The sequence below is a fragment of the Typopeltis vanoorti genome, chromosome 6 (genome assembly GCF_054136105.1).
Source record: "Typopeltis vanoorti isolate ZY-2024b chromosome 6, IOZ_Tvanoo_1.0, whole genome shotgun sequence".
Lineage (NCBI taxonomy): Eukaryota > Metazoa > Arthropoda > Arachnida > Uropygi > Thelyphonidae > Typopeltis > Typopeltis vanoorti.
In genome coordinates, this window is record NC_143554.1 from 103,966,501 (window position 1) to 103,983,609 (window position 17,109).

Consider the following 17,109-nt stretch of genomic DNA (forward strand, 5'->3'; position numbering starts at 1 on the left):
ACTATCAACTATCAAGAAAACCGATGGCACCTACACTAAAAACTTAGCAGAAACTGCAGCTATTATGATAGAGAAGTTTATTCCTGATGACGATGAATCAACAGAAGAAGAAATCCACAAAACTTGCAGACAAAGAATGGAAATAGATATAGACTTTCCTGATGATGACTCATTTGCAACTAATGAAATCAAGTCAATATTAAGATCAGTGGATCCAAGAAAAACTCCTGGAGAAGACAGAATAAGCAGTGACATACTCTTAACAGCGTTTCTTGAATTCCCAACAACAGTTTACAACAAATGCCTAAAAAGAGGACGATTTCCTTCAATATGGAAACATCAAAAATTATACCTATAATCGAACCAGGAAAAGAAACATCCGATGAAATTAACAAATACAGACCAATCAGCCTCATAAACGTGGTTGGTAAGGTACCAGAAAAACTGCTAATAAACCGAATAATGCACCACGTCTAGTCAAGAAACTTATTAAGCAGCAATCAATACGCATTCAGACCTCAGTCCAGCACAGCAGACACAATTATGGAAGTGAAAGAGTTTGCAGAACACAGTCTACAGCAAAAAAAACACGTACTACTGATCTCACTCGATGTACAAGGAGCCTTCGATACTGCTTGGTGGTCAGCCATAATCAATCAATTAACAGATTTAAAATGTCCTAAAAACTTACTCAACCTTACAAAAAATTATTTTTCAGACAGAAGAGCAACCATGACACTAAAAAACACAACTGTAATGAAAAAAGTCAAACGAGGCTGTCCGCAAGGTTCCTGCTGTTGGCCAGGTTTCTGGAACATCCAGTATGACTCACTTTTAAGACTCCCTGTCACCAGTGAAACAAAAGTCATAGCTTTCACCAATGATGCGATTTCGGGGATGCGACAGCTTACAGTTAGCAGTAACGGTCAATGAAGAACTCTTTAAAATTGCAGGTGGGCATGTGAGAAGAAAGTGACCTTCAATAGCACCAAGTCTAAAGTGCTCCACATCTCACAATAAAAATCAAAACAACCTGTAACAGTCTTCCTAAACGGAGAAGTTCTCGAGGTAGCCAGTGAGATAAAATACCTAGGAGTAACAATAGATGAAAAATTCACGTTCAATAAGCACATCTCATATGTTGCCGAAAAAAGCTTACAAATAGTAAACCTTCTAGCTAAGTCAGCAAGGATTAAGTGGGGATTAGGCCAACAAGCACTGAAAACGATATATACCGATGCTATACTACCACTGATGTCTTATGCTGCACCTCCTTGGAAACATACACTAAAATCAAAGATAAACCGACAAAAACTAAACAGAGTTCACTGCCTTATAGCCATATGCATAATCAAAGGATACAGGACAATATCTTTCGAGGCAGCTTGCGTTATTGCAGCTCTAACACTGATCTGCCTGAATATACAAGAATTATCTCTTATATATGAAGTCACTTCCGGAAGATATATCGAAAGTTGCAAAAACGATCCAAATTGCTACGAACATCCGCTTCACTACAGCAAGTGGCCTCACCTAGCAAAGAAAACAAATATTAAGGAGAAGGAAAGCTCTGAAAGTGACGAATTCCAAATATACAATGACGGAAGCAAAACCAAAAGGAACGTCAGTTGTTCATTCACTGTATACAACAGACAGTCCATAATACAAGAACGCAGTTCTAGACTGCATCCTCTCTGTTCCAGCAACCAAGCAGAACGACTTGCTACAGTTTAGTCACTCACATATCTTCAGGAATTAAAACTCAACACCTCTCAGCAAAAGACAGCAACAATCTACAGCGATAGTAGAAGCACTATAGACGACCAACATAAAAAACCAGAACAACGATATTGCATTGATAGAACAGACAAGAAATCTGGTTCGAAATCTCACTCTAGAGGTATGGGAAATCAATTTCTGCTGGGTAAAAGCGCATACTGGAATAGCAGGAAACAAGAGAGCAGATCAGTTGGCTAAAGAAGCAGCTAAAAACGAACAGCTAGAAACACATTACCAGAAATTCTCGAGATCTGCAATAAAAACACTTGCAGAAGAGAAAAGCCTAGACATGTGGGAAGAAGAATGGAAAACATCAAAAAACGGATCAACAACAAAAGAATTCTTTCCTAGCATCAGAAACAGACTAAGGCTGAAAAGACACACCATTTCTCCAGATTTAACCACGCTACTAATGGGACACGGAAAACTAAAACACTACCTTCACAGATTCCATATCCTGGAATCTCCATTGTGCATTTGCAGTCCACACCTTCAACAGACTGTTGACCACATACTTTACGACTGTCAGCTATTGGACTCCATCTGGATGCCCCTAATACAACACGTCATCACTTTCGGAGACAAGTAGCCAGTGTCAAGACAGATACTTATTGAAAACTATTACATAGAATTAACTAAATTTGCTAATAAAATCAATTTCCATCCCTGTGATCTAACATAAATACTGTTATTATGTGAATTATACTGTATAGTGTTAATATATGTATATATAAAAATCTAAATGTAAATATGAAAATAGATACAAAAATATAAATAGAAATGTTAGTCAGTACTTATAAGCTACATGTAATATAAGCATTGTAATGCAGTGGAGCATGTAGGAATAAATTACCCCCTGGTAGGGTTGCTATTGGGAGGAAAACGCAAAACACACACAAGCATGTGCGTGCATACACACACACACACATGCATGCACGCACACACACACACACAGGCAGACATGCATGCATGCATGCACACACTGAGTATATAAGATCTATCACAACTTATTTGAAAACATAGGCAGTTATGGAAAACATATAAAGGTGCACATGCATAACAAAGAAAGTATAAATTCATTAATTATTCTTTGAATACATGCTAAGGTCAATATTGATAATATTAATATTCACTGATCATTACTCTAATACAAACTTATTTATTAATTACTGACCATTTACGAAAAACAAAACTACATTAGAGCCTAACAGTGGAAACCTCAACAGAAATCAGGGTGCAATCCTAAACAGTTCATGGAAAAAACCTGATCCTCTCTCTAAATCAATCTGAACTACAGCTAGCCAGTAATCACATTACACGTTTAAAAAAAAACATGCATGCATGATAATGAATAAGAACAATAAGTCCTCTCTGTCACGCGAACATGTAACCTTAGCTACTAGTTGGTTTACAACGTTTTTTATGTTCCTTTCAATTTGCATTTACTAGTTTTCATGTCTCCGTAAACGCCTTGAAAAAGCCAGACAGTTTGCTGGCGAAACTGGTAGGCTCTAATGTAGTTTTGTTTTCGGAAATGGTCAGTAATTAATAAATAAGTTTGTATTTGAATTATATAAACAACCAAATATGTTTAGTTTAAACAATTTGATCGTTACTCTTTTCAATACATTTTAATACACTGTTTCATTTATATTTTAAATTTAAGCAAACAGCAGAAATTCTTACCCCTGGTTTTAATCCAATTATCTTGTAAAGGAAGCAAAATTGAAAATAAAAATTTAGATGTCAGTTGGCAATATTTTTGAATAAACAATAGAATAATTAAAAATCACAGTTGAATAGTTGATGGACAAAGAATTCAGATGAAATGATTATTATATTTTAAAGATAATTCGGAAATTTAAGAGGGTCTGTAAGGGTTTGTGCACATAATTAAAATATAATTATCAATAGAAATACTTAATGAAAAAAAATCAGTAAATAGTTTATCAAGTAAAGCATTATGGAAGAAGTAATATGTTATATCAAAGTTTTTCACTGGGAAGGAAACTAAATTATACTTGATAAGAATTATATTTTGGTTTTCATTCTGATTTTTATAAAATCAGGATGCAATCCAGAAAAATAATTAAATAAAAAAAACAAACAAAAAACTTCCAAATTCTTGTTTAACTCATGCATTTTATATGCAAACAAAAATTTGTACATAAATTGTGTTTCCAACTATGCTACTTTATACAGAGAACAGTTAATGTCACATCAAGCTCAACATGTACCTCATAACGCACCTTTTATTCTTGAGTTTATACAATACCATGTTTCAGCAAGTGTTACTACTCTGACCAGGTTTGACCTTTATTGAGGACTTATCTGTAAGAGGATTTAATTAATTAATTTAATCCTCAGCATCTTAACTCATGGTGATACTGAAGATTTAATCAATGAGCAAAATTATAAAACTACTACTTCTGTCATATTTCACAGATAATTTTGTGTGCTCATGCTAGGGTAAAATAGGGATGGAAACAAAATAATATTTCTTGTCAAGTATAATTAAGTAATTCTTTTGACAAACCTTATTTATATCACTATACCAGATAGTTACAACCTGGTAAATTAAACTGTATATTTTATTATACTATGTGATTATAGTATAATAAATGCAGATGAGTTATACCGTCAAAAATTCAATGACGCACGGAAAGCAGCAAGATCTGATAAAGCCAAAACCAATGCAAAGACATTGAACAGTACTATGGAGAACACAAAACTAGAGAGGTCTACAAACTTATAAGAAATGTCAATAGGAAGTGGCAAACAAGATAGAATGGCAAACAGTAGCAGTCAAAGATGAAAATGGTAACGTATTGATGGACAAGACAGAAATCATACACAGATGGACAAGATATTGCAGCAAACTATATAAAAATCAACTAAATGATACTGCAACAGAAGTAATCAAGAACTAAAAGCAATCTCTCCACCAGCAGAGATCTTTGAAAATGACATCTTGGAAGAGGAGGTGAATAAAGCTATAAAACATCTCAAGAACAACAAGAGTCCTGGAAATGACAACATAATAGGTGAGATGCTAAAATACAGGGGAGAATCAGTTGTAAAAGAAATATGCAGGCTATGTAATGAAGAAAGTACTGCTTTTCTTCATAAGAAAGGCAGTGCTTCAGAATGCACCAATTACAGAACTATTGCATTAATGAGTCATCTTGGAAAAATGCTGATGAAAATACTAACAGAATGCCTTAAGGTCATATGGAGGCACATCTTCCTGATGAACAAGCTGGATTTTGACAAGATTGAAGTACAGTGCAACAAACACTTACACTAAGACTAATAACAGAGAAAGCTCGAAGAAAAAACAAAAAGATATATTGCTGTTTCGTGGACTTCCAAAAAGCATTTGATAATATTGACCAAAATATAACATGGGCTGTCTTGGAATCCTATGGTGTGGACAATAAATTGATCCGCCTGCTGAAAGATATAAACAGCCAAGCACAAGCAAATATCAGAATAACCGATGAGACTGGAGACTGGTTTGCCACTAGTCAAGGCACAAGATAAGGGGACTCAAACCAATAAATGGCATGAGAATAAACTACGTCTGCTTTGCAGGTGACATCGTCCTAATTGAAGAAGATGTAGCAAGGCTGGAACAGACATTGCAAACACTATACACAGAAGGAAAAAGATATGGACTAAATGTCAACTTTGAAAAAAACTAAAACAATGATATTCGGACGACAACAGGAGTTACTGAACAGAGTTAGGATAGACAGATTTCTACTGGAAAATGTGGAACACTTCACATATCTTGGATGCCACATGACACATGACTTGGATTCCAAAAAAGAGATAAAAATTAGAATAGCCAGAGCAACAACTATTTTAAAAGCCATGGACAAAATATGGAAAAGCCAAGCTATAAAGATGCAAACTAAACTGCGAAATTGTAGAAACCTGTATCTTCAGCAGCATGTTCTATGGATGCGAGGCCTGGGTACTCCTGAGAGAATCTGAAAGGAGGATATTGGCATGTGAGAGGAAGTGCTATAGAAAGATCTTGAGAATAAGCTGGATTCAAAAAGTGAACAATGAGGAAATCTACAGACGAATACAACCAAAAGAAAACCTGATCCAGAAAATAATCAAAAGGAAACTACGTCTATTTGGCCATATATGTAGAATGAATGATGAGAGAAAATTAAAAACATTGCTGTTTGGAATGATTGAAGGAAAGAACAAAAGAGGAAACCCAAACAGAGAATGGGGCAATGACATCGTCAAATGGTGCGGAAACTCTATACACAAACTGAGTCATCTTGCACAAAATAGAATGCAATGGAAGAATCATATCAAGATGGCATCAGACACCTACGGGTTGGATCCATGGTTATTGATGATGATATGATTATGTTAGTTATGCGATACCTCTAATTAATAACACTTAAATATGAGAGTTGTTTTGATAAAGCTTATTTGCCAAGGAAAGGATGGAACTAGTATGCCTGAATAAGAAAGTAAAGTAGTAGAGATTATGAACCCAGTAGAGGAAAATTCTTCATGGGATTGAAAAGGGAGGCTGCTGACTTGTAGGGGAAAAAATAGTCCATTATTATTATTATCAAGTCTCCATGGAGTCAAAAGCCAGCAGGTGGGGGTTACTGCTTTCCCACATAATTCATCAAACCAAGACAATTTCATTCAAGAGTTTCTGTATTCACTAATCACAGATGATGCATGCTACTCAATAATATTCCAATCAGCTGATGTATTCCAGGAATGGCCTCTTGTTCTACCCCTGTCTTCCATCCAATTCTACAAAAAACTCTTTCACAATCCCCCTTACTAATATTTATGTTTCCATCATATCCCCCCCCCCAACTTCAACACAGCCTTTCTACTATCCAGGAGGATATGCAAATTGCATTCCTACAGTTTTCTGCATACTCAACAATTTAGAGACTGAATATCACCTTAGTCAATCATTTTCACACCTCTTCCAATATATTCTCATACTCTTGAAAACCAGGTGATTAAATATATGCACAAAAATCCATATGAGGCTTAATCATGGTTCTGTGCAAGGGGGGGGGGGGGGAACCACAATCTCTCTCTTTCTACATGTCAATGTCCTCCTCATTACTGCCACAATCTGCTGTGATGTTCTTTTAATTTTAACAACGTGATAATCCCAGATCCCTGACATCTTGTAGCCTTCTAATTTAAATTGCCCATTGACCATATGCTTTTGCATTCCATTCTTGCCAACCAAATTTTAAAACAGCACACTTTGCAACAATGAATGGGCAATTCTACTTATATATCAACTCACAGAATCTATTCAGGTAATTCTTGAAGGCCACAAACATCTCCCACCTCATATTTCTTCCCAACTTTGCATCATCTGCAAACAACTGAATATTCCAATTTAAACATCTCTCTCTCTCTCTTTTTATATTAAACACAAATAACACAAATAATTTAAAAAAAAAGGGGGTGCTTAAGGGTCAAAGCTGTATAACTGAGAGGAGACCTCCACATAGCCTTTAAAGAAATGCAGAGAACCGACCAGGGCTTCTGACCTAATATCCAATCCTCACCTTATCGTGGTGCACCCTGTTGGGTATCTACTTGGATACTGAACGAACAAGGATGGGCTGGCAATTTGGGATTTAGCCAACCAAATTATATTCTTATTGGTTAAACCAAAATAAAAAATGATGGTACAACATGACAAAATTTCATGCCGGCTGGGGCGTCGCCAGTTAAACAAGGCCCCCGTTGTTTTCACCAGGGAACCAGGGCGAACAGCGAAAAGTCAGATACTGGAACAAATCTGAAAACAAACCCCAACTCAATATCACCAGAGTTAAAGATCGGTACTATCAACGTAAGAAGCCTGAATGGCAAAGAAATGGAGCTAGCTGAGGAATTAGATAAGTACCAGATCGACATAATAGGGGTGACTGAAACAAAAAAGACCAAAACTGGTGAGATCTTTCTGAGCAATAAATATAAAATGTTATATTCAGGCAATGACAATCAAGGAAAAGAAGGAGTAGCCATAGTATTCAACACAAAATACGAAGCTAATCTTCTTGAATGGCAGTCAGTCTCAAGTAGAGTAATGTGGGCAAATATGAGAATGGGGAACTGGACAATGCAACTTATTTGTGCCTATGGTCCCACAGAAGGCTCTACTAAGGTAGAAGTGGAGGAATTTTTTGAGGCTTTAGAAAAAGCAACTGACACGATGAAAAAGGAAAAGTTGGTGCTTGTTGGGGATCTAAATAGCAGAGTAGGAAATGATTGTGAGACATACAAAAATATTTTGGGAAAATTTGGAGAAAAGAGCAAAGCTAATAATAATGGCAAATATCTGTTGGATTTCTGCTCAGGACATGGACTGGTTATTAGTAACACCATGTTCCAACATAAAAATGTGCACAAATTCACATGGAGAGAAGAGGCTAGGAATAAGAAGTCTCACTGACTATGTTATTGATGATAGTTATGTTTTCTCCCTGGTGCAGGACACGAGAGTGTACAGAGGATTTGAAATTGGAAGTGATCACTATTTAGTCTTGAGCAGGATAAAATTGAATTTCATATTGAAAAGAATAACACATAAGAAAGTTTTAAAGCGAATAAAAGTTGAGCAGCTCTCAGATGTGAACTGTAGACTAAAATACAGAAAGATTATTGAAAAGAAAATGAAAGACTTTGAAAACAGGAATCAACCCTTGGAGATTCAGTGGCAAACTCTGAAGAAAACATTGATTGATTCTGCCAGAGAGGCATGTGGTGAGGTTGTGTACAAGAATAAAAAAAAATCAGAACTCCCTGGTGGACACAGGAAGTTAAAGAGGCATTGAAGGAAAAGAAGAAAGCATATCAAAAGTTCCTGGCAAATAAGTCAGCTTTTACTCTTACAGAATACAGAGACAAATGTAAGAAAGCTAAACAGTGTGTAAAACTAGCTAAACAAAAGTCATGGGAGGACTTTGGCAAGAATATAGAAAATAAATATCAAGAAGGTGGCAAAATATTCTGGAGGTTGTTGAAGAAGCTTAGGAATGGAGGAAAGAGTGCTGTAAAAGGAGTTAGAGATGATAAAGGTGACATGAAAACAGGAGAAAAAGATATCCTTGAAGTATGGAGTAATTACTTTGAAAAACTGCTAAATGAAACAAGCAGTGATGACAGCACAGTGATAAAAAACGCTGACCAGGCATGCATTCAGGAATACATATCCATACTTGAAGTAGAAAAAGCCATCAAAGGCTTGAAATGTGGAAAGGCAGCAGGAGTAGATGATATTCGACCAGAAATGCTGAAGTATGGTGGTATAAAAGTCTTACAGTGGCTGCACTGCATAGTTCAGAAAGCCTGGACAGAGGGAATAATTTCCGATGATTGGAGTAGAGCTCTCATAGTACCCATATATAAAAAGGGAAATAAAACTGAATGTGAGAATTACAGAGGTATTTCCCTACTGAGTGTTCCTGGCAAGATCTATGCAAGTATACTTGAGAAATGGTTGAGAAGAATTGTGGAAGAAAAGCTTGGTGAAGAACAAGCTGGATTGAGGCCAAATAGAGGCTGTCAGGATCAGATCTTCACTTTACGACAAATAGTCGAGAAAGCATGGGAATACAACAAAGATCTGTATTTAAGTTTTGTCGATTTGGAAAAGGCATATGACAAGGTGCCAAGAGAGAAGCTATTCAATACACTGCAGTTATATGGTGTCAATGGGACATTATATCAAGCAATACTTAGTCTTTATTTGAGTTGTAAGTCAGCAGTTAGAATTGAAGGAAGTACAGGAAGATGGTTTAATGTTAAATCTGGTGTGAGACAAGGATGTACATTATCCCCTCTGTTATTCATTATCTATATGGATCACATTATGAAGGAATGTGGTATTAAACCTGATATCAAAATTGGAGATGTTAATGTCAGCTCTTTGCTTTATGCGGATGATGTTATACTTCTAAATAAATCCGCAACCAGTTTGCAAGATTCTCTGACTAAATTGAATAGCTGTTGTAATAGATATGGTATGAAGGTCAGCAATAAAAAGACAAAGACAATGAAAATAGGCAGAATCATTGAAAATGTCAACTATGTTGTGAATGGAGAACCTGTGGAACAAGTAAAACATTTCAGCTACTTAGGCACGATTTTTACTGAAGATGGTAAATTAAATATAGAAATAGACAACAGAATCAGCAAAGCTGGTATGGTGGGAAGTCAATTGAATAAATTCATATGGAATAACAAAGAAATTAGTCGGAACACTAAATTAGCTGTATACAAGACAGTGTTCAAACCAGTTTTAACTTATGGATCTGAGAGCTGGGTCAGAAGTAAAACACTTGACCAAAGACTAGAGACCGCAGATATGAGAGTCCTGAGAAAGATTAGAGGCGTGAACAGATGGCATCAATGGCAATATCATATTAAAAATGAGGATATTAGGAAAGAGCTTGACATTGTCACCATCCAGGATTCGTTAGCAGAGCTAATCTCAGGTGGTATGGTCACTTAAATAGAATGAGAGAGGAAAGATTAGCAAAACAAGTGTTCTCTGCCAGGTTGGCAGGAAAACAACCCAGAGGAAGACCAAGATATAGGTGGATTGATATGGTACAAAGTGCCTTAGACGATAGAAATATAAGATCTGATAATGTTGGAGTCTTGACAAGTAACAAACTGATTTGGAGGAAAATTGTAGATAGGAAGTTAGTAATGATGTAATTTTTTCATGTAGTACTGTCATATCCTGTACACCCCTTGAGGGTACATGGCAGGAATTTGATGATGATGATGATAATTAAAAAAAAAAAATACAACTTTGGAACACTATTAGTGATTTTTCTTTTCTGGAATATATCAATCTCCTGTACAAGTTCCTAATCTATTGTCTAATCTCATTTCAATTTTACCATTGGAAATATTCATCTTTGTTACAATGCTGGAATTTAACCTAAAAACATCAGCGCAATTTGTTATATTAGATGAGTGATTGCTTATCAATGTATAGGATTATACTTGTCTGCAAGGAGATGTGCTTTGCATTATGGGATAATAAAGAAAGTGATGTGAAGTCATTAGCTTCTCTATACGAGTTGCCCCAGTCCTGAAAATAGTTCAGGTGCAGACTTGTTTGCTTACACTTGGATAAAGGATTAAACCAAGAATATAATTTCTTGGTATCTTTAATTTAGGTTAGATGTTTAGAATGCATTTCAAACAATTTATTTCTGCTTATTGAGGCAAGTGCTTACTTGCAGTCTATAAAACAGATAACAGATAATTGTAAAAGAGTATAGATTACAACAATAATATTTCCTCCTCTGTCGCCATAGTCGAAAGCCCTGTAATAATTACTTGACCTGTACCCATTGTGTAAATTTGCCAATGCATGTCTTTAACATCTTTTCTTCCCCTTCTCAGCTTATAGCAGCAACAACTGTTTATTTGATTGATACTGATATTGAGTGAGCAATCTAGACTCTCTCTTTCTTTCTTTTTTTTTTTAAATAATTTGAAAATGTATCATAATCTCCTACACCAACTATACTGATTGTTTTCAAGTAGAAAAGTTATTTTGAATCAAACCAATATTTATCAATAAAATCACACTAAAGTTATATGTAGGAAATTGAATAATAGAGTAGGTGAAAATTTCTGCAAATATTCCTAAGATATTCAGAATACAGAATATAAACATTAAAGATAATATGATCCACAATGCATCAACACAAACAGACATAATATCTTTACACACCCTTATGAATGTTTCCTCAGATCTTAGATATGGTTCCACTCCAGGACATTTTTTATCAAATGGCATAAATGTTTTTCTTAAATGCTATAGAAGAGCCTTTTGTATGTGTATGTGTGTGTGTGTATGTGTGTGCATATACCTTTATTTTATTAGATTACCTGGAGAATTATTATGGCATTTTCTATAGACAATGAATCTGAAGGTAGTCCTTCACTCTTCCACATTAGCTGTTGTTTTTCACTAACCAAGAAGCTACAGAGGTTGAAAGTCTCAGTTTCCAGCAGATGGCACCACTCTTTTATTGCTATATGACGTATATCTTCTTGTTCTGAGGAGAGATAAGTGATGAAGGCAGCTCCTAGAAGTGCTAGTAATGGCAGTTGCTCTACTTCAAAATCGATTTCCCTTAACTGTTTAAAGATATATAATTAACAGAATTAAATTCAACTGATTTTTAATAGATTTTAGTTTTCTTTGAAAATAATTTTATGCAATTTATACTAAAAGGATGTATTTACAAAATAAAAGTACTGCTTTTAAATATGAATTAAAATTTTATTCTTAATGAAATAACAGATTTTATTTATTTATTTATTTTTGACAATGTCGGTATAGATAGCTCCATAAGTAGACATAAATCTAAAAGCTATTCTTGGAGCAAGCATTAGAACTAAAACACTCACTCACGAGTTGGGACACCTTAATTTAAGATTTAGTACTAGCTAGGGATTAGGATGTTTCACTTACCAGGACATTATGTACCAACCAACTGTTTTTGACTCATGGTGATCTTGTGACCAAAAACTCTTCATCTCACTTGGCCTCTTCTTTTCTTTCAGCAGTTGTAAGTTCAAGTTGGTAAGTTCCTTTATGTCATCCATCCAACTCTTTTGCAGTCTTCCTCTCCTTCTCATGCCCTCAATTCCCCCCCCCCCCCAAAAAAAAAAAAAAAAACACATAACTACCTTTTCCAATGATTAATCTGCCTGCATAATATTCCCAAATTACATTAACTTTTGTTTAGCAATCATTTCTTCCAAGGAGCATTCTGTATTTTTATTCTCTAAAACCTTATCAGTCATTCTTGCAGTCCACGGAATTCTTAATGGTCTCCTCCACACACATAATTCAAATGAATCAATCTGATTTCTGTCTTTCTTCTTAATGATACAGCTTTCACATCTATATATGACTAGTGGAAATACCATTGCTTGGACAAATCTAACTTTTGTGGCTTTCTAGCATCTCTGTCTTTCATAATTTTTGTCAGGTTTAACACAGGCTTTTCTCCCATGGCTATCCTCCTTTTAATTTCATCTTGACACTGATCACCATTTTTTATTCTTGAACCCATTTCCATATATATATATCTTATACATGACAAGCAATTATATTCTTGTTTTAATCCTGTATCCAAGCGTAAGCATGAAATAACTTCACAAGTAGTCTACATAGAAGCTGCTGACCTCACATCAAATGACTTAATATCCTATAATGATTTTGCATTATAGGAAGGGTCACTACCAGTTCCAGTCTTTATTAAGCTACCATTTAACTGAAGAATACGAGGTGGTATTAAAAAGTTTCAAGACTAGTTTTGTAACACACCAACAGATGGCAGTACAAGGCTGCATGCACAGTCACAGGGAGCACCAACCTTCATAAGTCAGTGTGCCAAAAGAACATCGTCCTGTGTACATCGGGAGCTGTGCAATTAGTGCTATTCTGACCACGTGTGTTACCACGCCTGCGATTTCATCATGGACAGCAAGTTAGAACAAAGAGTAAACATGAAATTCTGCCACAGAAATGTTTCACATGATTCGGCAAGTTTACGGCAATGCTGCAATGAGGTATTTTGAGTGGCACACGCGCTTCAAGAGCAGAAGAACATCACTGGAAGATGATGAGAGATAAGGAAGACCTTCAACATGCTCAACCCCCCGAAAATGTCGAAACCATTTGGCAACTTGTGCATGAGGTTCATTGGAGAACACTCCACAACATTGCTGCCATTGTCGGTGTGTCATATGAAACAATTCAGGCAATCCTAACGTATGATTTGAACATGCGGTGTGTTTCTGCCAAGTTTGTCCCCAGGCTGATGACCCAGGAGCAGAAGAAACACCGCGTCGAAGTCTGCCAAGAACTCCGTCAGCGTGCCATGGATGACCCGTCCTTCATGTCAAGGATCATTACCGGTGACGAAACTTGGGTATAGGTACGACCCTGAGACCAAGCAACAGTCTTCACAGTGGAAGAGCCCATCATATCCAAAACCGAAAAAGGCGAGGCAGGTCTGCAGCTCAACCAAGTGCATGCTCATCGTCATTTGTGGCATTGTGCATCGAGAATTCGTCCCCAGGGGCTAGACCATCAATAGCGAGTTCTACTGCCAGGTTTTAAGGTGTCTGAGGGAGGACATTCGGCGAAAGCAACTGGATCTGTGGCGCGTGAAAAACTGGATGCTCCACAACGACAATGCATCCTGTCACTGAGCTCTCCTCACATGTGAGTTTCTCACTGGAAACAACATGATCCACTTCCGCACCTACCCTATTCACCAGATTTGGCTCCTGCGGACTTTGCCCTCTTCCCAAAGATGAAGATCCAGCTCAAAGGTCGCCGTTTTGACACCACTGTGGAGATCCAGCACAAATCGCAGAAGGTACTTGACATGCTTCGAAAAAAAGACTGTCAGGACACATTCCAGAAGTGGCAGGAACGCTGTATTGCTATGCAATTGGACTATTTTGAAGGTGATAGTGTGTAAACGTAGATAAATAAAGTAATTTCTCGTAAACAGAGCTAGTCTCAAAACTTTTTGATACCACTTCGTATTGCCTGGAAACAGGAGATACAGCAGCCGAGTTATCCATCAAATTGACAGTTTCAGCAATATGGCAATTTATATATATAGAAGTCAACAAAAAAATTACACTCTGGATATAAAATCTGAACCTTTGAATTTGGAGGAAAATACCAGCAAGGGATGGATTTCCTACAGTAGTGTAGTGTGGTGCAGTAATGTTAAATGCATGTATGTTCTAATAAGCTTTTGGCTAACACGTCAGTCAATAACTCATAACAAGTGCATGAGTTTGTTGGTTTATTGTCATGGTGTCACATGTGTCAGCATCACATCACATCACATGATGATGTCAAGGCACAAATGCAATGGTTCTTAACACTTTTGCATAAAACTTAGTCTTTTTCATTTGGTAGTTAACAATAAGGTTCAATTCTTAAAATAAGGAAAATGTACATATGATTGTTTGCACTGGTAACTGCTTGCACCAGTCTTAGCACTGACTCCACTAGACCACAGAAGGTGTCATGAGGACCCTGAGATCCTCCGGATATCTGTCTATTTGGTCCAGAGCACCTAAAGACACCTTCTGTGGTCTAGTGGATTTGATGCTATGATGGGTGCAAGCAGTTATTTCCGCTAAGCCCAACATGCTATTAGGTAGGTAGCCATAATGTTTTGGCTGAATGTATAATACAATGTTTAAAATTTTATGGTTTTTTAAACAATTATCGACTGGCAGATGCTTCCATATGATCCCATAAATGTTCAATGGAATTCAAATCACCAGAATCAAGTGGCCAAGGAAGCATATGGAATGCATGGAAATGCACCACAAACAAGGTTTGTGACAAAGGGCATTGTCTTGATGGAAGAACCCACATTTATTGGGTACATTGTAATTATATAGTGTAATATACCTGGTTTGAAAACAATTCACAGGTAAGAATTAGCAAGGAAAGTGTGTCCAACATTCATTCCCAGCCTCACATCATGTGGCACTACTACAGTGCCAAATGGAATGACCTTTGGGATTTCTACGCCTCATTTCCATGGTCTGGTTACTTGTTTTGTTTTGTTTCCTAACACTTGCTCTGATCTAATAATAGAATTTATTCTTGCTAGGTTGTGTGTGCTTTTATTCCTCACTCAATTTAGAACCACCCCTATCCAAACCCTTGTTCTCTAACAATTGTGCCAAAACAGTCCAAGCCAAAAATTCAGCAAATACCCAATGGCTCCAGTCAAAACTTCAAGCATTTCACTCAGCTTACACTACGATCACACACACACACACACACATGTACATACACACATATTTATATATATAAATACAAAGCAGATGTTTTAAGGGTGAAATGTATTAAGCTTGTCTCCTTTCCAAATGGCAGCAGCTGCACTTTCTACTCCCTTGCCAAGGCAGTGGGACTCATCTTCTGTCTTTCAATCTCTCTCACATTCTGATGGTGCAATGGTAACATTTTCTAAAGTTAAGGCAGATCTTTTAGCCTCAGTTTTTTCTCTCTAACTCTTATAAATGAAAAAAGCAGATATCCTCCTATTCCATGGACTATCCGCAGCATGCTTCCTCTGAAATGTTGCCAGAAGAACATCAGGAAAATACTCAGTAGTTCTGATATCAATAAGCCTCTTGGCAATGTTGGTATTCCTCAAGTTGTTTTAAAAACTTGTGCTCAAGAACTTACATCTATATTGTACTATTTCTTCAAGCTATCATACTCATCTGGTATCTACTCTAAAGCCTAGAAGTCAGCTTTTCTCCAACTGGCTCCCCCCAAAAAAGGAGATAAAAGTCAACCATTAAATTATAGTCCTACTGCTCTAACTTCTATACTCTCAAAAATAATGAAAAAAGAGCATAAACACAGACAACTCCATCCCTACCTGGAGAATCACCAATGTGGATTCCATCATTCTCATTCCACAGCAGATCTCCTAACCAACTTCACCTACTTTTAGACACAAGCCATGAAAAGGTTCGGAGAAACTCAAGTGGTTATTCTTAATACTTCAAAAGTATTTAATTGAATCTGGCATCATGGCTTTCTTACCAAGCTACCATCCTATTGTATTACTCCTTCCTTCATGAATGGCTTCCTTATCTGTTGTTCATTGCAGGTCATGGTAGGTAGTTCGCTTCATCAGATTTTTTCAGTCAATGTTAGTGAATCTGTGGGTTCTGTGATTTCACCTACACTCTTCTTTGTATATACATCAATGATCTTTTTTCTTTGACAACCGATCATATTTGCAGCTTAGCTTATAACAGTACTCTGCACTCTTCATTTTCAAAACCCTGTAATCTTCTTTAAGCAATGCCATTCTCAAGTAAGGTGAGCATAACTTTGTGAATTTTAATACCATCAAAATACAATCCTGTCTCATTTCCAGGAAAAAGACCATACTTCTTCCTCTCTCTCTCTCTCTCTCTCTCTCTCACTTTAGCCAATATTCTGTTCATCATTTAGGATCAGTTTTCTCTTCTTGAGTTGTGTTTCCCATTTAGTCTGTCACAGCACAAGCACTTTAGGTCCATTAACTTGTTGTACCTCTAAAAAACTTGTTAATTCCTTTTTGGTCTAATGAGAATCCCTCAGATCTTGACACTTTATAAGGCTCTAATCTGTCCAATCTTAAAATATTGTTCCCACATTTGGTGTGGTACACCGACAACCTCCCTCAGAATGCTTGGTTGTATTCAGAAAAGAGTAATATATTATTA

The 17,109-nt window shown here is 36.5% G+C and overlaps 1 protein-coding gene across 1 annotated transcript in view; it reads right to left on the bottom strand.

Annotated features, from left to right (window-relative positions):
* btv (dynein cytoplasmic heavy chain beethoven) overlaps positions 1 to 17,109 on the bottom strand; it is a 1,245,321-nt gene that overhangs the window by 337,144 nt on the left and 891,068 nt on the right. Inside the window, exons 55-57 of the mRNA XM_090394552.1 lie at positions 11,716 to 11,967; positions 10,819 to 10,822; positions 4,094 to 4,110 (exon numbers count right to left, since the gene is read on the bottom strand). Coding sequence (XP_090250678.1) covers positions 4,094 to 4,110; positions 10,819 to 10,822; positions 11,716 to 11,967 — 273 coding nt within the window. The remainder of the gene's footprint in view (positions 1 to 4,093; positions 4,111 to 10,818; positions 10,823 to 11,715; positions 11,968 to 17,109) is intronic.